Below are 21,824 nucleotides of genomic sequence, written 5' to 3' on the forward strand. Positions count from 1 at the left end.
GTTACATTAACCAATTTAAAAATAAAATCTGACAAGCTCTCACCAAGAAATAGCATTTGCTAAATGCCAACTAGCTTGTTTCAGAATGCAAAAGCAGCTCCAACCAAGTATAGACAAAACAAAAGGTTAGAGGAGGGGAGGAATCAATAGAAGTACAGAAACTTGTCCCCCTAGAAGACAATATTTTCCAAATTGCCCATCAGTTGCCTGAATTCTCCATCCAGTACACTACATTTTAAAGAAACAAATCCAAATCAAGTTGCATCTCCAGCATTCAGTCCACCAAGAGGCTTTTGAACAGCAGCTACAGCAGCGGCCTTTAGGCTTTTTAACACCTATTAGGTAGATGTCATCTATGCCTTTGAAACTATTCCCAGCACAGTTTCATCCCACTGCAAGTCTGTGTAGAGAAAATAAAATGCAGAGAAATCGTGAGACTAATGGAAGAAGAGAAAAAGAAATTCACTACCAATTTATGGGCATGGAGATAAGCTTGAAAGCCTTGGGGAGAGAAAGGCAAACAAACCAAGATGCCATTTTTCCAAAAGTCATGATTTCCAATTTATACCATGACTTTAAAGCCAAGCTCATGAATTCCCCATAGGTTGCCAACCTCATAAAATAAGAGTGCTAGACAGGATATAAGGTTCAGCTAATTCAGCCCAAACCCCATGATCTGACTTTTCACAAATTAACCACCACCACCCTACATTCAGAGCACCCCCACATAATCCAGAACTTATGTGCCAGAAGGAGAGAGAATAGGAGCAGACAAGATGTACATGCCAATGACACTTGAAGAACAGGTTATGTCAGATGGCTCAAGCTGGGGAGCAAAACCACAAACATCAGAAACCAAATCGCGCTCAAAAGCTATTAGCAAATTTTCTATAAGAGGGGAAATTCTGTTTCTCATCCCAAATACAGGTATCAACACACTGTCGACCTCCATTTCTTGTACAGAGACCTCCATCAGTAGGTTGTGTGTCAATCTCATAATCTGAATATTCTGAGTTGGTGTCAAGGGCTCCTTGGAGGGCTCTCAGTCTAATCCAGTAGCCAAGTCCAGACACAGACAAAGGGATTCTTTTCAAAGCTTTATTCTTCTTTTACAACTTAACAGCTCTACAGGTAGCAACTAGATCTGAGCAGCAGCATCCCTATGCCCTAAGTTAGAACAGTTGGTCCCCGTTTGAAGGGCAATTACTGGCAGACCCCTGAATATAAGGACTAGGGAGAATCCCTCCCCTTTTCCCTTGGATCCTCTGGGCGTAACCGTTCTTTGAGCGCGAACCATTTGGCGCCACTCTCTGCGTCTGCGCCGCGCATCCCCCCCCAGTCTGCTATCTGTGCTGAGTCACTCCCTGGACTGCTTTCTAAACTAGGAATGTGGGTGGGAGGAAGCTCCGTCAGCTGTTGGTCCTGGGAAAAAAGGAGCGCGCTCCTCTCCCGAAGGAGCAACTGCTCTTCCTCAGCATCAGAACTACTCTGGGATTCTATGGGCTCACTGTCCACCCTGACATCTGGAGCCTCAAAGGCAGCAAAGACCCTTTTAGAAGAAGGGACCATAGCTCAGTGGTAGAGCATGTGCTTCTCATGCATAAGAAGAGACCTGCAGGATTGGACCAAGGATCCATCTAGTCCTGCGTCCTATTTCCCAAATTGGTCTCTTGGAAGCCCAGGAGCAGGACAAGAAAGCTGTAACTCTCTCTCTCTCTCTCATTGCTACTCCCGACTGGTGTGAAAAAGACATTCTACCTCTGAAACCTGATGGTTGCATATAATCATCAAACATCACGACTAAGAGCCACTGATAGTTTTTTCCTCCATGAATTTGCCTAATCCCCTTTTAAGGCCATCTAAGCTAGTGGCCATCATCATATCTTGCAGCAATGTATACCATAAATGAGTTATGCAGTGTGTAAAGAACTTCCTTTTGTCCGTTTCCAATTTTGCAGGAAGCACGGGCAACAGAAAGAAACAGCAGGCAAGACTCAATCCATCCCTCAAACCCTTCATGCTTGCCAGAGGGCTGGAGAGAGAGGTAGGTTCTTCCCTGACTTTGAGGAAGCTTTGGAGAAGGACAGAAACAGGAGAGAAGTCTGCTGTTCCTTTCTGCTGCCAATGCTCCCTACAAATTACACAAATCTCCAGCCTTCCCTCAAACCCACTGTGCTTGTTAGAAAGCTAAAGGAAGAGACAGGGTCTTTTCTCCCTTACAGGAAGCTTTGGAGAAGGATCAAAACAGTGGAAAAAATATCTGCTTCTGTTCTTCTCTAAAGCTTGCTGCATGTGGAAAAAAAGCCCATTTCTTTCCCAAGGCCTCTGTGCTTGCCAGAGGGATAGGGGTCGACCTGGTAGCAAGGATGGATAGGAGTGTGGCTAGTAAGTCAAGCTGGTATTTGTAGACCCCTGAACATCACAACCCATGTACTCATCTTCTTTCAAAGATTAACAGATTTTCCATACATTCAGTTGTTCCAGATGTTTTTTTGGTATCATCTGTTATGCAGTACATTCTTTCTCACAATATGTCCAATCTTCACTTTAATTTTCAGCCATTAGGAACAGTCCTGCCACAACTCTGATCAAATGATATAATCAGGATTACAGGTACACTACTGGTAGACAACCTGCAACATGCATGCCAGAAGTGACAGCCAACATCGGGGGCGGCGGCGGGGGGGGGGGAGTCATGGTACCCTTGTTAAGGAGCAGAAGGGTCCATGGGCCTAATTATAGGACAAAGATCACCTCATTACAGGAGAAAGTATGCCTGCCTGCCCCAGGTTGCACTACTGCCTGCTCACCAGGTCACTAAACCATACCAAAGTAATTAGGGTGGCCAGAAGTATAGGTACTATACAGCACAGTAAGAATGGCACCACTAGTCATTCTTGACACTTGAACATGCCAGAAAGCTGGATCACCACAAAGTTATACATTACACCAGAAGTGGGGAGACTTTAGGGTTTCAGGATATACCATTTTTCTCATTAGAAACTTGAGGTTCACCAACCAGAGCCAGGTTCAAAACAGTAGCTCAGGAAGGCAGACATTGAACTGCAGAATAAGGTGCCTCAGAGCACATGCTTAACCTAGGAATTTGTTTTCAGTACCAGAACTACCATTCACACACAAATCTACCCCTATTTTCCCCCAAGCTTCTTTGATTTTGATTGCCTGGTTTAGGAAGAAAAAGGACTATTGTTAAACCACTGAGAGTTAGAACCCATTGCCAATCTACTAAAAATCATCCAGAGATCTACCCGTAGATTCCACTCTACCTTCTTCTGCCTGCTCCTGCATTTAGCAACTTCCCCATTCAACTGCATTGCTTCTCTCTTTTTCTTCAGACGTTCCTTCCAATATAAGAGATCTGCACCATCTGACATGATTTGAAGACTCAGCTGGGGAAATGAACCCATATACTTTGCAACAAGTCAGAAATTGTTTAAATAAATGAAATGCCAGGCAAGGCAAAAAGCGGTCCATTTTGAGGATACAGTGGCATCTGTCCTATCTGTGCATCCAATTTTCAGCACATTTTAGCAAAAAGTACATCAGCCCCAGGACTCCAGAACATGACAGGTTTTCAATGTGGCCATTCGCAGCACATAAGTTATTTCAGCTCCATCATAGAATCCAGTCATCATGAACAAGAACTTATTTTCTAAGAATTTCAGAAAAGGCAGGTAAAATAGTGTCTATCGTTCAGTATGTTCCCTTTTGTTTTCTTTTTTACTCATACTCCTGGTAAAAGAACATCCACTTTAATTTCCTTTGTGCCATTTACTCTTTGCAGTCAGCTTGGACAATAAAATTAATAGGTCAGCTTTCATTTCCAGTCAATTTCACTTTCAAAATCTCATACTGTAGTTCAGCACCGCAATGCCTCGATAGCAAACACCGCAGGAGCAAGCTTCCAGTGCCCACACAACAACTATTTCAATTGATTTCTTTTGTACCCTAAATGTCAGAACTCATGGGATCAGTTTTCATTAACAGTTCTGTTGTATAATGTTTTAACTTGCATTTTCAACCTAAGTTACAGATATGAACCACCTTAGATTAGGTCTCTAAAACCCACATCCAAAGCATGGAAGATTTTTTTTTTAAGGTGATAATTTATCCATATGCATCCAGTTAATGACTCACCATATTACTGATAAGCCATGGAACTGATATTTTGCACAAGGGGAATCAGCAACCATATTTCCACTTCTCCAGTTGCCTGCATATTACCAGAATCAAAGATATGAGGCAACATGAGCATCAGTTTTGAAAACAGAACCCAAGGTTCAAGTCCCAGTTCAACTGTGGCCCCATTCGCACATAATGGTGGCAAGTCATGCTTAACCCATGATTTGCCACAGTGCGTACCACTGCCATTTTGAATATGCAACCTCTGATCAGCCCAATCAGAGACTGTTCTATGATGTCTGAACCCAGACACTATGGATTAATCATGGATTAAACAACCAAAAGTTAACCTAACAACTAATTGTAAATTAACCTGGAGTTGTTTAATCCACACTTAACTCATAGTGTCTGGGTTTGGATGTCACAGAACAACCTCTGATCAGGCCGATCAGAGGTTGTATATTTAAAGAGACAGTCACATACAAGCCAGCAAATCGTGGGTTAATTAACCCACAATTTGCCGCCATTATGTGCTAACCGGGTCACTGATTCTTACTAAGTAGTAGGTAGACACTTACTACATAGTAGGTAGCATAGCATGTAGAATCAGTCTACTCCATCATAGGATTATTGTGGGAATGAAACACCACTCTGGTCTCTTTCAAAAAAGAGCAGGATGAAAAAATAACCCAACAAACAAATGCATAAATACATATGAGCTGGCCCTCAGGCAATTCTTTTGTTGAACATGGTATGAGTACAACTTAAATAAAAACCAACAATGCATGGAAAAGTTCTCCTTATCACTTGGTAAGATGATATGGATGACTGGGTTACCCCAAAGCAAGACAGCTCACGGCAGGGAAGTGTGGTCATCCATACATGTCACTGCTTACAGGCAGTACAAGTCAGATAACTCTATGGAAACATAAGCTTGTTTTTCCATTAAGGTTTTCCTACCCCAGTAAACTTTCTTTATGTCCTACGGTACACTATCCCCTATCATATCCTGATCATGTCCTATGGTACACTACCCCCTATCGTATCCTGATCTTATACTGACTATGCAGCAGAGGAAAATTTGGTGATTACAATTTCTCTCTTCACACACCCTGCCAGTCTATTTGAGCACCTGAAGTACAAGTTTTATCTACTTATCATACTTTTGCTTACTCACATCTCTTGCATGAGGGAGGGTGCTTGCAAATTGCTATACTCCAGTGATGTTTTCATTCCTTCAGGTCCCTCTCCAGGTGGCTTAGACTCTTCCCTTGCTCCTCTTCTGCACCACTAATCTACCTGTACCTATACCAGGAATGAATATCAGCTCTGCCAACAGCCAGCTTTTCCTCTATCTTATCCCTCAAATCCTATATGATATTAAGACCTATTGTGGCTGCCTCAAACTATGGAGCTACTTTCCAAATCTTTTTCAGAAGTGGCATCAGATTTTTTTTTCTATTTGTGAGGCCATGATTAAGTAGATGACTCAGATGATCAGACTTGGAATTTTGACCTGTTTACCTGAATTTTGATTTGACAGGATTTAAAAAAAATATTGGTACCTGCCTCTAAATGTTGGGATACGATGGGCTACATTCACTAAGATACATAAATCTTAAGATCTTTGCTTTACTTGGTACCAAAGTTAAGCAGAGCCAAACTTCACAACTGCAAATGAAATGCTACAGCAATCCATCTGCGTTCATAACAAAGAGATTCTATATAAATACAGGCTGACACATGAATTTATTCCAACAAAGTGTGTGATCACAGGTGCCACCCATCCACCAACATTTTATAAAGCAATGTTAGCACAACAGCCATTCGGTGCAGATGGAAAGTCATAATATACCACAAGTGGGCAGGGGCAGCAAATTAGAACATTGCTAAACAACAACTGTGGGAAAACGCTGATATCAGAAAGCAACAATGTGGGAAGGTTCCAGCCAGCCTACTCACAAGATGTAGGCAGGGCAGATTAAATCAGCTATTATCAGATTCCCTCCAAAGTAGCAAAAGAAAAATCAGGCACAAAGAAATCAGACAGCCACACACACCCCTATCCATCTTCAAATGGGGCAGTAAGGGGAGACTTACGCCATCTCTTAAATGTGTTGTTGCTTGCAAGTCATACCTGTGCCTCCTAATGCCAGATATTTGCGGGTGGGCTGTGGGTACTCAGTGATCCAGGAAAGGCACTCTTGAGTATGTTCAGTGGCATTTTTGCTCCATAGCCGGCATTGAATGGAGGCTTCCTCAAATTTATTTATTTATTATTTATTTACAATATTTATATATCACTCCACATCAAAAGATTTCGGAGCCATGCACAGCAAGAAGTCCTAGGAGAACCTGTGGCCCTTTCCACCAGGCTCCTTAAACTCTCCTATTACCTCTACAGGGCTAGAGGTGCTGTACTTTTGCTTCAGAACTGATCTGCACAAGCACTCTTTGAAACGTCACTTTTCTTAAGGGACATGTAGAAAGGGGAGAAGCATGGTTAGTGAAGGTTTTCCTGGTGCAGAATTTTGGTTTATTTATTTTTAAATACGAAGAATAAACAAACCTAGCTATAATGGTCACTCAACCATACACTAAACCTCAGGATGTTACTTGCTGTCCCTTGGCACTGCAAAGGGAAGCAGGAAATTCCCTGCCCTTGACAGTCACTCCTCAGTCATATAAGCTACTTTCCAGTCTTTGAGGACCATCAGCCACTGGCACCCATCCAAAACCATAGGAAGGGATCTGTGACAGTACAGCCTCAAAGCACTACAGTATATTCATTTAGCCTGATAGTATGCCAAATAGATTGTCAAGGCTGAGATTCCACCACTTTGTATTTAAAACATTAGGGGGCTAAAACAGCTAGTGACACCCCGAGGAAGGCATCCTCATTCATTTCTCCACAGCTGTGTCAAGTCATCTAAGAAACTGAAACACTGCCTGAGCTCTGTCAGACCCAAGCAAGCAACCACCATAAACAAACATAGTAGAGTGCCTTCCCATCAACTTCCAACAACCACCAGTTCCGACAGGTACGATATGAAGGGGAAAGTGCTATATAACTGATAAATTGTATTATATTTATACTCAGCTTTTCAGCCAAAACTGGATCCCAAAACAGCTTACAATGAAAACCCATAAAATGGTACAATATGATTTGTACAATATAATTAGGGATATGTGGGTGAGTGAATGGGTGAATATTTGTATGTTTGATTATTTGGTCCTTGGCAGTCAGTGGTACAATCCAAGTTCCAGGCTCTTTCCTTCAGGAAGCATTGACAGAAAGAGACAAGGGCTGGCTGATGGGAAAGATGACAACCCACAGAAATAGACCATCTATTAATCTGCAGTCTACCATTCAGGTATGACCTAAATCATATCCCTTATGAATATACAGTGGAGGTGAGCAGTAGATTTAAGGGATTAGACCTGATAGACAGAGTGCCTGAGGAACTATGGACGGAGGTCCGTAACATTGTTCAGGAGGCAGCAACGAAATCCATCCCAAAGAAAAAGAAATGCAAGAAAGCAAAGTGGCTGTCTGATGAGGCTTTACAAGTAGCTGAGGAAAGAAGGGAAGCGAAAAGCAAGGGAGGAAGGGGAAGATATACCCAACTGAATGCAGAGTTCCAGAGAATAGCAAGGAGAGACAAGAAGGCCTTCTTAAATGAACAATGCAAAGAAATCGAGGAAAACAACAGAATGGGAAAGACTAGAGATCTCTTCAAGAAAATCGGAGATATCAAGGGAACGTTTTGTGCAAAGACAGGCATGATAAAGGACAAAGAAGGCAGGGACCTAACAGAAGCAGATGAGATTAAGAAGAGGTGGAAAGAATACACAGAAGAACTCTACAGGAAAGATCTGAATGTCCCTGATAGCCATGATAGTGCGGTCACTGAACTTCAGCCGGACATCCTTGAGAGTAAAGTCAAGTGGACCTTAGGAAACATTACTAACAACAAAGCTAGCAGAGATGACAGTATTCCAGCTGAGCTATTTAAAATCCTAAAAGATGATGGTGTTAAAGTGCTGCATTCAATATGCCAACAAATTTGGAACACTCAACAGTGGCCACAAGACTGGAAAAGGTCAGTTTACATTCCAGTTCCAAAGAAGGGCAACGCCAAAGAGTGTTCAAACTACCATACAATGGCGCCCATTTCACATGCCAGCAAGGTGATGCTCAAAATCCTACAAGCTAGGCTTCAGCAGTATGCAAACCGAGAACTACCGGAAGTACAAGCAGGGTTTCGAAGAGGCAGAAGAACTAGAGATCAAATCACCAACTTTCGCTGGATCATGGAGAAAGCAAGAGAATTCCAGAAAAACGTCTATTTCTGATTCATTGACTACGCTAAAGCCTTTGATTGTGTGGATCACAACAAACTCTGGCAAATTCTGAAAGAGATGGGGGTACCAGACCACCTTACCTGTCTCCTGAGAAACCTGTATGAGGGTCAAGAAGCAACAGTAAGAACCAGACATGGAACAACCGATTGGTTCCAAATTGGGAAAGGAGTACGACAAGGCTGCATATTGTCGCCCTGCTTATTTAACTTATATGCAGAGTACATCATGAGAAATGCCGGGTTGGATGAATCACAGGTCGGAATTAAGATTGCCGGGAGAATTATCAACAACCTCAGATACGCAGACGATACCTCCCTAATGGCAGAAAACAAAGAGGATCTAAAGAGCCTCTTGTTGAGGGTGAAAGAGGAGAGTGCAAAAGCTGGTTTGAAACTCAACATTAAAAAAAAACGAAGATCATGGCATCTGGCCCTATCACTACCTGGCATATGGAAGGGGAAGAAATGGAAGCAGTGACAGATTTTATTTTCTTGGGCTCCAAGATCACTGCAGACAGTGACTGTAGCCATGAAATTAAAAGACGCTTGCTCCTTGGGAGGAAAGCTATGGCAAACCTAGACAGCATAGTAAGAAGCAGAGACATCACCTTGCCGACAAAGGTCCGCATAATCAAAGCTATGGTTTTCCCAGTAGCAACGTATGGCTGTGAGAGCTGGACTATAAGGAAGGCTGAGCGCTGAAGAACTGATGCTTTCGAACTGTGGTGCTGGAGAAGACTCTTAGAAGTCCCCTGGACTGCAAGGAGGTCAAATCAGTCCATCCTAAAGGAAATCAACCCTGAGTTCTCACTGGAAGGACAGATACTGAAGCTGAAGCTCAAATATTTTGGCCACCTAATGCGAAGAGAAAACTCTCTGGAAAAGACCCTGATGCTGGGAAAGACTGAAGGCAAAAGGAGAAGGGGACGGCAGAGGATGAGATGGCTAGATAGCATCACTGATGCAATGAATATGGACTTGAACACGCTATGGGAGAGAGCGCAGGACAGGAAGGCCTGGCATGCTATGGTCCATGGGGTCACAAAGAGTTGGACACGACTGAACAACAACAGATGGTAATACAGTCCAAGCTCCAGGCTCTTCCCAAGGAGCTGCAGATGGGCTCAGAGACTAGCCAACAGTATTACTAAAGGAAGAAGAAGAAGGGGTAGAGAGAGCTGCTTTGACACCTCCAACCGTACAGGTAAAATGTAAGAAACCCAGGGAGAACTACATTAGCATCCTCATTAAATATAAGCGTTATAAGACTGGTAGATGCTCTCAGCAATCTCAACTACATATGTGGGATACAGAAGGTCTCCATATATATATAGGAATGAGGGATGACAGGGTGAGGGAAGGGCTATTCCGCTGGTATTCTCAACCATATGCAGACTGAAAGGAAACAGTAGATTGTGGGGTTCCTTCACATAGGAATAAGAGGTATAGGAAATGCGGGCAGGAAGGCCATATACCCCTGGCATTGCCAACCATAAACATCCGTATAAAGGAAAGCAATAGATTTTGGGGAAGAGGGGGCCTTAGCATAGGAATAAAGTGTGCAGCAGCATGAGAAGGAGCTGCCTTAGCACCCCCAACCATATTCATCTCTAAGAGATCAGGAGAAGGCAGACACATTCCTTTAATCGGCCCACACGGAATATATGCATGTTGTCCCCTTCTCTGTCTCATAGGAAACCTAGAAAGTTGCCTTATACTGAGTCTAACCATTGGTTCATCTAGTTCGGCATTGTCTACAGTCCGACATGTATTGGCCTACAACTTCCGGGATCCCTCACTACTGGCTTTACTGGTTAAGGTTGATGGGAGTCGTGGGCCAAAACATTTGGAGGACTACAAGTAGGGATGGCGGAGAATTTCTCCCCGAATCTTCGGGGGGCCGAGCACCAACGCATTCGGCCCCCCGAAATCAGCGGTGAAATTCTCCGCCCCCCCGCCCCCCCCCCGGGATGGGACTTACCTTTGGCGAATGTCCCTCCCGGCGGCGGGTCCCAGCGGCGGTTCGGCGGCATTTTCGTCGGGGGCGGGGGGCAGCAGCTGGTCTTCCAACCAGCTGCCGCCGCCATTATAAAGTAAAGCGTAAAAAAAAAAAAACAACCCGTGATAGGCTACGTAATGATTAACGCAGCCTATCACGGCTAGATTTCCAAAGTCAGCCGTGATAGGCTACGGAAATCGTTACATAGCCTATCACGGGTGACTTTGGGGGGGGGGAAGCGCGTACGCAAATGGCGGCGGCCTATGGGCGCCGCCATTTGCGTATGCGCTTTTTTTTTCCTAAGTCACCCGTGATAGGCTACGTAACGATTTACGTAGCCTATCACGGCTGACTTTGGAAATCTAGCCGTGATAGGCTACGTTAATCGTTACGTAGCCTATCACGGGGGGGGTTTGTTTTGTTTTTTTACACTTTGTTTCGCGGCCGGGGAGACAGGGCGCTTCTCCCCGGCCTGAATTTCGGCTGGGCGAGGCGGGAAGCCTCCCCCCCGGCCTGAATTTCGGCCGGGCGAGGTGGGACGGGATGGCTCCCCCCCCCTCGCCTGAACTTCGGGGGGAGAAGCGAAGCGCCTCCCCCCCACCGCGAAGCACCCCTGCGGAAAGGTAAGTGACTTTCGTACATCCCTAACTACAAGTTGCCCACCCCTGGTCTAAAGTGACTGGCTGTGGCTCTCCAGGTTATCAGAATGGGGGGATGGGGCAGAGGTCTTTCCCAGCCCTGCCTGGAAATTCTAAGGCACATGCAAAGCATGTGCTCTACCACTAAGCTTTTCCAGGTGGCCTCAAGTCTTGCTTCACTCCTTCTCTGCACCACCCAAAGACAGAGGTTTTAACTTCACTGCATCCCAAGCAATATCCAAGTACAGGAGATGGGTGGTGGTACTATCCTGGCTATGTATCATCCACTGCATTTAGCACTAACTAATACAAGAGGCAATGTAAAAGTTGCAAAGAATACAAGGGAGGGAGCAGCGTGGGAAGGCAGCCTGTAGCTGCAAGTACCCCCAAACAGTCACCACCAGTTACCTCTAAGCCACTGGAAAAAGCAAGCACCCCAGCCACTCATGTGCTCTACCACACTGCTATGTCCCTTTGTTCGCTTTCCAGGTGATCTCAAGTCTTGCTTCACTCTTTCTCTGCATCTCCCAAAGGGGGAGGTCTTATATTCATTGCACCCCCAGCAATTTACAAGTACAGGAGACAGGGTGTGTGTGTGTGGGGGGGGGGGGTATCCTGGCTTTGCATCATCCACCACATTCAGAACTAGGGAATACAAGAAACACTCATACACAATATATATTCTGAACTGAGGTTCTCAGTGAACAACAGGCTGTCTTCCTTCAGACAATTGCCTTGGGGGTGGATCTAGGCACACTCAGGGCTCTAGACAGGGACTTATGTTTTTCCTATCCCAGGGCCACGATATCTGAGCAAGCCCACATCGGTGGGAACATACAAATACCGGGACAATCATTAAGTTTTAGTTAACTCAAGTAGGGTTGTTACTAACTTTCCATCTGATCTAGCTGAAAAACAAAAACCAGCCTTAGCCGTTATATTAGCTGTCAATGCCATGGCTTTCAAATGAGCAGACCAGGATCCAGAATTTTTTAACATCAGACCTAGGTATTTATTTAATTACATTTCCACACTGCCTAATAGCTGAAGCTGTTCACAAAAATTAAATCTATAAAATACCACATGATAAAATACAATATAAAAGTTTGAAACTACAAAATAAAATAAAAATAAAAACCAAAATAAAACCTACCTGTAGTGCAAATTTTTAAAATACAGTACAGATTTAAAACAACCGAAACTAAAAGACATGCCTGGGGAAATAATTCCCAGGTGCCCGGTCTTCTTCACCTGGCGCCAAAAAGAGCACAACTTGGGTGCTACCCAAATCTCTCTGAAAAGCTCATTTATAGAAGTCAACTTGCTCTGGCAACTGGTTATCCAGGTTTCATCAATGTTTCTTCCCCTTCCTTCCAAACACCAAAAAAACACAGGGGAGGGAGTGCTGTGTGAAAGCGGCCTTTAACAACGTAAGAACATAACAAGAGCCATGCTGGGCCAAGAGTCCATCTAGTCCAGCATTCTGTTCACACAGTGGCCAACCCTGGGAAACCAGTGTAGCGTAGTGGTGAGAGTGACGGACTGGGAGCCAGGAGATCCGGGTTCTAGTCCCCACTTGGCCATGGAAGCTCACCGGGTGACTTTGGGCCAGTCACAGACTCTCAGCCCAACGTACCTCTCAGGGTTGTTGTTGTGAGAATACAACGGAGAGGAGGAGGATAATGTAAGCCGCTTTGGGTTCCTTGAAAGAGGAAAAAAGGCGGGATATAAATGCAATAATAAATAAATAAATAAACCCAAAAGCAGGAGATGAGTGCAACAGCACCCTCCTGCCCAGGTTCCCCAGCAACTGGTGTACACAGCCATACTGCCTCTGGTACTGGAGGTAGCACATAGCCATCAGGGCTAGTAACCATGGACAGCCTGCTCCTCCGTGAATTTGTCTAACCCCCTTTTAAAGCCATCCAAAGTGGCGGCCATCACTGCACCCCGTGGAAGTGAATTTCACAGTTTGATTCTGCACTGTGTAAAGAAGGTGTAAAGGTGTCCCCAACCAGTCGTGTCCGACTCTAGGGTGCGGCGCTCATCCCCGTTCCTAAGCCGAAGAGCCAGCGCTGTCCGAAGACGCTTCCGTGGTCGTGTGGCCGGCATGACTGGACACCGAGGTGCACGCAACGCTGCTACCTTTCCCGCCGAGGCGGCACCTATTTATCTACTTGCAGTTTCTTGCTTTCGGACTGCTGGGTTGGCAGGAGCTGGGACTGGAGACGGGAGCTCACTCCGTCAGGCGGCACTCGGGTCTCGAACTGCTGACCTGCCGACCTTCCGGTCTGCAGGTCAGTGTCCGCGGCCCGTGTGAAGAAGTACTTCCTTGTATATGCTCTCCATCTCCCACCAAGCAGCTTCATGGGATAAACCTGGGTTCCAGTATGCCGAGAGAGAGAGAGAGAGAAATGCCTCCCTATCCACTTCCTCCACACCAGGCACAATTCTGTGCAGCTCCCTCATGCCCGCCCTTCCTCGCCCTTTTTCTGAGCTAAGCAGCCCCGGCCACCGCAGCCTTCCCTCGGGGGGCGGTGCTGTAGCCCCTTGGTCGTTGCAGCTGCCCTTCGCTGCGCTTCGTGGCCCCAAGCGCCCCCCCGACGCCGGCGCCCCCCCGGTGCCGCCCCAGTACCTCTAGGGCGCTGTCCGAAGCAGGCGCCGCAGCCGTGCCAGGGGCCCGGGGAGGGGGCTGCCGTGGCTCCCGGCGCACGCTTGCAGGGGCGGCCACGAAGCCGCGGCCACTGGGGCGCAGGGGAGGGCCGCCCTCTCGCCCTCCCTGCCGGAGGGGCACCGCCAAGGCTCCCCCGCGGGCGGGCGGGCGGGCGGGCGCCCCGGAGGGGAGAGGCCGCCCCCTACCTGATGACGGAGATGAGCAGGCCGGAGGGGTCCTTGCTCTTGCTCATAGCGCTTCTGTAACGGCCAGTCGCCTCAGACGCCGCCATCTTGGGCTCCGCCGGAGTGCCGAGGGTCGGGCAGCGCCCCGCTCGCCGATTCCTGGCCAATCCGCGGGCGAGCCGGCCAAGGATCGCCCTATCGCGGCCGCCGAGGGGCGGAGCAACGCCGCCCCGCCGCGGCGCCTCTTGGCGCTGCGCACTCTGGGACTTGCAGTTTCCGGCGGCTGGGCTGGTGGGGGCTGTCAGGTGGAGGAGATGCGGGGAGAAGCCCTTCGCAACCATAAACACAGATGCCCTTCGCAACCTTCCCACGAAAAGGCGAAGCGACGTGCCGTCGCCCCTTGTCGTCAGCATCGCTATTCCGAAAGGGTATGAGCGAAGCGCTTCTCTCAAGAGGCCTGTCAACCTGATTTCTAAAATAAGTTATTCTTTGAGAAATGTAACATTTCTTTTTCAAGTTAGCTCTGATTACTACTATGGCTGCTAAGGCTAATAATAAGATGCCATCAGTGAGCATTGTGCTTTTCAGAGTCAGCTGCCCCAAGGAGCTTACAATCTAAAATTCAGAAACAACAGAGACAGCGGAAGGAAATGGAAGCTGGGAAACAAGATGCATTCTATTGCGGTTACACATACTTATGCCCAGTTACTTACAAGGGGGTATGTGAAGGGGTCTAGGGCTGAAATGCTGTACCTGCTTACCTGAGAGAAAGCCCATTTGAACTCAATAGGACTTCCTTCTGAGTAGCTGTGCATAGTATCGCTCTATGTGGGGCTGTGTGACTTTAAGGGAAGGTTGAATTTCAAAGTGGGGTCATGTCACAGTGAATGTTGATGACATCATAATGTTGACGTCATCCTAATAAAGACAAAGTCAAAGTGAAGTGATTTTTGCATGTTTACTTACAGTAAGCCCCACTAAGGTCAGTTGGATTTATTCCCAGGGATACAATCTTAATCTAAGGTGGCATAAAAATAATTTTAAATTTAAAAACATCCAAAATCCTCAGCTGAAAGAAAGCATAAGTACATGTGACTATTTGCTCATAGACATCCACGTTCTTTTCTGCCTTACTGACTCTTCCATTGTAAATATCCATTCTCATCAACATTTATGCTGTAGGTTCCTTGGGGCAGGGATCTATATTTTTTTTGTTTACATAACTCCATAAAGTAACATGTACACTGATGACTCTATGGAAGTAATAATAATTAACAGGACAGTTAATTCCTTCATCCTGTCCTCCTGTGACTCACATTTCAGACCTTGTATTCTTATAGCAGCTCCTTTTAATCATCTCCAGTTTTGTCACCATCCTTCTTCAGCTGTAATTCCTGAATTACCAGTACTTTAGATGAAGTACTAATTTAGATGAAGTACTAATTAAGTACTAATTAGCCAAGGCTAATCTAAGCAGGTTTGTAAGCTTGAATCTTGGACATGGGGCGTTGGAGTCACAATACTGTATGTTATTGGCTCATCACGATGTCACCAGGACTCCTTAGCATGAGGCCCTCACTATGTAAGAGATAAGTAACTGTTGGGGTCATAATGAGAGGTTTTGCTCCACATCCTTTCATGTACAGAAGTAAACAATGTTAAAAGCATGAGGCTGAACCCTCCCTGATATGAAGCCACTGTGGAATGTCCTGCCCAGAGAGATTTCACAGCAGAAACAGTAAAGGGGATAGCCTGCACGTGTTCACTTACACTTGTTGCAGCTGCACCGGTCTCTGTTGCTGCCTTCCATGTTGCTTTTAGTAGGTTTTGACTTCTTAGGGGCTTTTGTTTATATTGCTCTTGTATGGCACCAGAGGGAAGTTACATTATCCCATTCATCAGGGAAGAGGACTGGAAACAAAGCCCTATGAAGAGAGACTGAAAGAACTGGGCGTGTTTAGCCTTGAGAAGAGAAGACTGAGGGGAGATAGGATAGTGCTCTTCAAGTACTTGAAAGGTTGTCATAGACAGGAAGGCCAGGATCTCTTGTCGATCATCCCAGAGTGCAGGACACGGAAGAATGGACTCAAGTTACAAGAAGCCAGATTCCGTCTGAACATCAGGAAAATCTTCCTGACTGTTAGAGCAATATGACAATGGAACCAATTACCTAGGGAGGTGGTGGGCTCTCCCACACTGGAGGCATTCAAGACGAGGCTGGACAGCCATCTGTCAGGGATGCCCTTACCTGGATTCCTGCATTGAGCAGGGGTTGGCGTCAATGGTCTTGTAGGCCCCTTCCAACCCTACTATTCCATGATTCTATGACTACAAATTCCAACAGGTTGCCCCATCAGATTTTGCACCCCCTGGTCCAGGGAAACAGTACATGTCAACGGGCTATAGGTTCCACCAGGTGGTCTGCCTGTGTTAGATGGTAGATCCCCTGGATTTACCCCTTCCCATTTCTGAATTACCGCAGGAGTCTTGAAACTCAGGCCTGTGTGCCAGATCTGACCTGCAGTGGAGGCTGGTGGGCTCCAGTGTCACTCGGGCAGTGAATTTGGTCCAAGTTTAAGCCAGAACTAAAGAAGCAATCCTTCACACCTCGGAGAGCTCCTTTAGAGTTCTGACTGAAACCCAAAGCGGACTCACCGCCCCACTGACATCAGAGCAACCGGCCTCCAGTGCCAGGCTTCTTCACACAGAGCTTTTATCCTGCTATTGAGATTGGTTACCCATGTTTGCAGGCCCTTTAGATGACATCATGAACCTCCAGGGCGTCTCCTGCACTAAATGACCTTTATTCTATTTTTAAATAGATCGGAGATAATGAGGTATCAAATTACCCTGCTTGCGTTCCCCCTGTAAAAAAGGAAAAGTTGCAAGAAGAGGAGCAAGATCAATGAAACATCTGGAAGACTCAGATAAGGGGGGGCAGGGGGGAAAGGAAGCACATGTAAAGGGAGTCCGTCATGATCCTGCATTTAAAACGGAAGCAGAAAGCCCTCTTTTAAATGCGGGATTTTAGGCTGGTGTAGAGATGCTGCAGGTTTCTCCAGATGGTCAGGCCCCCTTTCCCCAACTGCTGATTGTCTGGTGGTTTTCCAGTTTGTGTGTGTGTGCCTATTCTAAAAGGTTCACATGCTGCTCCTAAGCATTAGTTACAGGCAATAAGGGCTTTAAGGTAAAATATGCTGGTATTGGGGGGTATTCTGAATTTTTTGGCTCCACCCCTTTGCCTTTGGTCCCACCCACCACTGAATGGGGTTCCCAAGAGATTCTTTGAAAATAAATTTGGCCTCTGAGTAAAAGACATTCAACACCTGGGGTTGGAAAATCCTTCAGGGATGCAGAAACCTAGATATATACTGCTTTGGATGGTGCAAGCACTTACAAATATAAATATTTATTAATGGCATTTTTCTTTTGTTTATTCTTTATCTATTTGTGTGATTTATACCCTACCTTTCTACCAAGGAAATGGCACCCAAGGCGACGGCTTACAGTTATAGACAAATAAAACTCGATTAAAACAAGAATAAATCAAATGCATTAAAACACAATTAAAAACACAACAATAACAGAATAAAAACAACACCCAGTGCAACAGACCCACCTACATGCCAAAGGCCTGCTTGAATTAAAAGGCCTTTGTCTCCTGGTAGAAGGACAGCAGAGAGAGAGCCAACCTAGCCTCCCTTGGCAGGGAGTTCCACAGCTTGGGAGCAGCCGCTGAGAAGGCCCCTCTCCTGTCACCACCAAACGTGCTTCTGAAGGCAGGGGTATCAAAAGGAGGTCTTCTCCTGAAGAGCATAAGACCCAGGCAGTATGGGAGAAGGTGGCCTTTCAGGTAGCCTGGTCCCAAACTGTATAGGGCTTTATAGGTCATAACCAGCACTTCAAATTGTGCTCAGAAACAGACCGATAGCCAGAGAAACTGTTGCAACAAGGGAGACGTGCTCCCTGTAACTGGCCCCTTCCAAGGAGCTCAAGGGAATGCAGAGAATTCTCTCTCCATCCTGGTTAATCCTCACAACAACCTGTGAGGTGAGTGTCACTGCAAGTGGATGACTGACTGGCCCAGAGTCACCCAGTGGGCTTCCTGGCTGACTGGGGACTTGAACCTTGGTTTCTCGTGCCCTAATCTGACAGTCTAACCACTATACCATGCTGGCTTTCAATATGTTTTCCTCTGCTATACAGTAGAAGTGGGCATATGTAGCTGGATCTACTTGGTTTTTTACTGGATCCCCCAAATCCAGCAATCAGGTACAAAAGACATACACTCAGAAAACGGGGGTGGGGGGGTCTCCACAGTTGCTTTGCTGTGAGCTGACTCCATTTCGAGGTTGTTCAGGGCACATGAAGTCATGGCCATCCCGCAGCCACCCTGGAGCTTTTCTTGGAAAAAACAGATTTCCTGAGACCACTTTAAGTCCGATTCTTTTCCTTAAGTTGGGTTGTTCATGATATAGTTGTTGTGTGTCCCAACTCCCACATTTACCTCAGGCATGCTAGCCCTGCCCAAGCGTCTGCCTTTCACCGTGACCCTGGTCAAGGGGTGTTTCCTGTCCCTTTGTTTCCCAACACAAACCAATTAGTGCCTACTCAGAAGTAACTCCCATTCTGGTCAATGTGGCTTGTCCCCTGAATGTACACTTCAGAATTTACAGAGATCCCCCACAATCGAAATAGCACATTTTAAAGCACGAATTCCCTAAAGGCTGTAAAGCGCTATCTCGAAGCTGCGATGCTCCGTTGTTTGGTTTATTGCCATTTGGAAGTAACTAATTCGCACCTTCAACCCTGCACTGCATCAGGTTAGAAAGGGGGCTGGTTTCCCATCCCTGTCTTTCCCAGCACAAACATATTTGTGTCTACTCAGAAGTAACTCCCATTGTGGTCAATGAGGCTTGTTCCCGAAATGCGTACTCCAGAAGTTACTGAGATTCCCATGCATCGAAAAGTGCATTTACGAGCCTTAATGTTGAAGCTGCATGTCTTTGATGTTTGCTTCCTTGCTTTTCAAAAGTGATTAATTCACAGCTTCAATCCTTTGCAGCATTGGGAGCTTCAGTGGAAAGGAGGAAGGGGATTAGAAAGGGGGCTGGTTGGAGCCACGGTGCTTCAAGTATTCAGAGGGTTAACTCTCCTAAAGGTTGTGAAGTGCTATGTCAAAGCTGCTTTCTCAGCAATACGGGAGTAATTAATGTGAAGCTTTGATTGTTCGAAGCATTGGAAGCTTCAGGGGAGAAAGAAGGCTGCACCTGTGTTTCCATAACGTTTGCTTTGGAGTAATTAATGCGAAGCATCGAAGCTTTGATCGTTCGCAGCTTTGTCAGCTGTAAGGAAGGGAAGCCTCTAGAATTGGAGGGGGGAAGCCTCTGGCGTTGGTTGATCAGCCCCTGCCAGTCTGATGACATTCACTACAATCCCCCCACCCCACCCAGAAGTAAGTTCCTGTGACGGGACTTAGAATGGTGTGGAGCACTCGCTCGTGGAGCACTGCCTGAACCAAAGCCAACTCCTTGAAAAATCCAGGTAAGCCACTGTTGGCTTCTCCTTCCATTGTCATGGAGCACATTCTGAGCCAACAAATTTGTTTTGGTACCAGAACTGAACGGAGCTCACAGTAGGGATGTATGAATCCCTTACCTGGTTCCGTTCTGGGGTGTATGCGGTGGGGGGGAGGCGATCCGTCCCTCCCCCCGGAATCTTTCCCAGACGCCTCTGCTCCATGGCAAGACTGCAGAGCCACCGGCCGGGGCCGGCCGCAGCTGGACTTCCGGCCACTGCTGGGCTGCTGCAGTCGCAAATGGCGGCCGTCATAGTGGCCACCATTTGCGTCCTTGCTTTAGGCCATGATAGGCTACGTAAGTATTTACCTAGCCTATCATGGCAAAAGGCAGGGACGCAAATGGCCGCTACGCTATTTGCATCTCTGCCTTTTGCCGTGATAGGCTATGTAAATACTTACGTAGCCTATCACGGCAAAGAGCAGGGGCACAAATGGCGTAGCGGCCACCATTTGCGCCCCTGCTCTTTGCCGTGATAGTCTACGTAAGTATTTACGCAGCCTATCATGGCCTAATGCAGGCACGATGTCAGGGTGGACACTGAGCCCATAGAATCCCAGAGTAGTTCTGATTCTGAGGCAGAGCAGCCACTCCTGGGAGAGGAGCGCGTTCATCCTTCCCAGGGCCAACAGCTAGCAGAGATTCCTCCCACCGGCATTCCTGGCATAGATAGCAGTCCTGGGAGTGAGAGAGCGTGGGAAGAAGACTTGCTGTACGTGCGACGCCAACGCAGGGAGCGGCGCCAAATGGAGGGCGCGGAAAGGAGGCGTAGTGCCCGGTTGGCGCACAAACAACGGTTGCGCCCAGAGGATCCAAGGGAAAAGGGGAGGGACTCTCCCTAGCCCATAAGTTCAGGGTCTGCCAGTGATTCTCCTTCAAACGGGGACCAACTGTTCCAACTTAAGGCATAGGTACTCTGCTGCTCATAGCTAGTTGCTAACAGTAGAGTTATTAAGTTATAAAAGAGGAATAAAGCTTTGAAAACAATCCCTTTGTCTGTGTCTGGACTTGGCTACTGGATTAGACTGAAAAAGGCCACCAAGGAGCCCTTGACAAACGCAAATGGCGGCCACAGTGGCCGGAAGACGAGCCAGAGCCACTGCCACTGCATCCAGCACCACATCCGCTGCCGCCACTGCCGCATCCACCGCTAGGTAGGGAGGATTTCGGGGGGTGGCGGTGGGGGGGTAGTCTGTTCCGCCACGGACTCCAGGGGACGTCTTTGGAATCCGGCCTCACTGGAATCTGTGGTGGATTTCTCCAACATCCCTAGCTCACAGACAGTCCTTTCACATAAAAGTCCATTCCTGGTTATCCCAAGCTTTCTTCATTTCAGCAGCCTCATTGAGGTGCAACAGTCCTTTTGTTGTTACTTTCGTTAAACGATTGGGAGTCAGAAATTCTTGCTGATCTATTGCAAATCACCCATCCAGGAGGATCTGCCTTGTGCCCACCTCTGCTATACACCAGCCTTCCCCAACCTGGTGCCCTCCAGATGTGTTGGGCTGTAACTCCCAGCATGCCCAGCCAGCATGGCCAATGGGAGTTGCAGTCCATTATTTTTGGCTCACTCCACTTTCCTGTTCACTCGGTGGCCATCTGCTATTTGCTCTAAACAAGGAGGAAAGTGGCAAATGGCGCACACACACACACACACACACACACTTTAGAGATCGGGTTACAAATCTTAAGCTGCTGGATAGGCTTGTGGTCCAAGTGTGACATCCTTAGAAATGGACTGCCATGTGAGAGGAAAGGATCCATTGCCACGGGCCTTTCCAGCAAGCCACGTGGGAAGCAACAAGCAACAGATCAGATAAGAAGGATTCATAACAGACCATGAATCCAAGAAGATAAACAGAAAGTTATCAATAGAAACGCAAGGGTGAACAACACGACTGTCAGTGTGATTTTGCCCCCTTCTCACTGAGTGAGGAGAAGAGGGACTGGAGAGGATGTAATAAAATCTATATTGATGTTTATTTTCTAAGGGAAAAAGCAATAAGTGTATAGCCCTGGGTTATGAACATTTTTTTGATCGTTCAATCGCATCTTCGTCAATTGGCTGCAGACATTATGACCCAAGTACACTCAGAAACCTTTGGAAAAATGCTGTTGCTCATGGTTGTTGTTGGGGGGGGGGGGTGTTGGAAGGAGCTCTCCCTGCAGCAGTTTCTGCTTAATTTGATCCATGGCTTACTACAGCACCTCTTTTCAGTGCCATAGCGTAGCCCTGGGACGCATGATCTTATAAGTAAAAAAG

At 46.6% G+C, this 21,824-nt stretch overlaps 1 protein-coding gene across 2 annotated transcripts in view; it reads right to left on the reverse strand.

Annotated features, from left to right (window-relative positions):
* The window catches only part of EXOC4 (exocyst complex component 4), a 545,732-nt gene extending 531,625 nt beyond the window's left edge, over positions 1-14,107 (reverse strand). Inside the window, exons 1-2 of one of the 2 annotated variants that reach the window (XM_084809035.1) lie at positions 14,004-14,107; positions 12,781-12,846 (exon numbers count right to left, since the gene is read on the reverse strand). In XM_084809035.1, coding sequence (XP_084665161.1) covers positions 12,781-12,846; positions 14,004-14,089 — 152 coding nt within the window. In that variant the 5' untranslated portion in view covers positions 14,090-14,107. The remainder of the gene's footprint in view (positions 1-12,780; positions 12,847-14,003) is intronic. The other variant, XM_084809036.1, reaches the window with a different exon arrangement.
* Between the last annotated feature and the right edge of the window lie 7,717 nt (positions 14,108-21,824).

This window comes from Heloderma suspectum, chromosome 7 (assembly GCF_057233095.1).
Source record: "Heloderma suspectum isolate Gila_16-S chromosome 7, 16-S_ref, whole genome shotgun sequence".
Classification (NCBI taxonomy): domain Eukaryota; kingdom Metazoa; phylum Chordata; class Lepidosauria; order Squamata; family Helodermatidae; genus Heloderma; species Heloderma suspectum.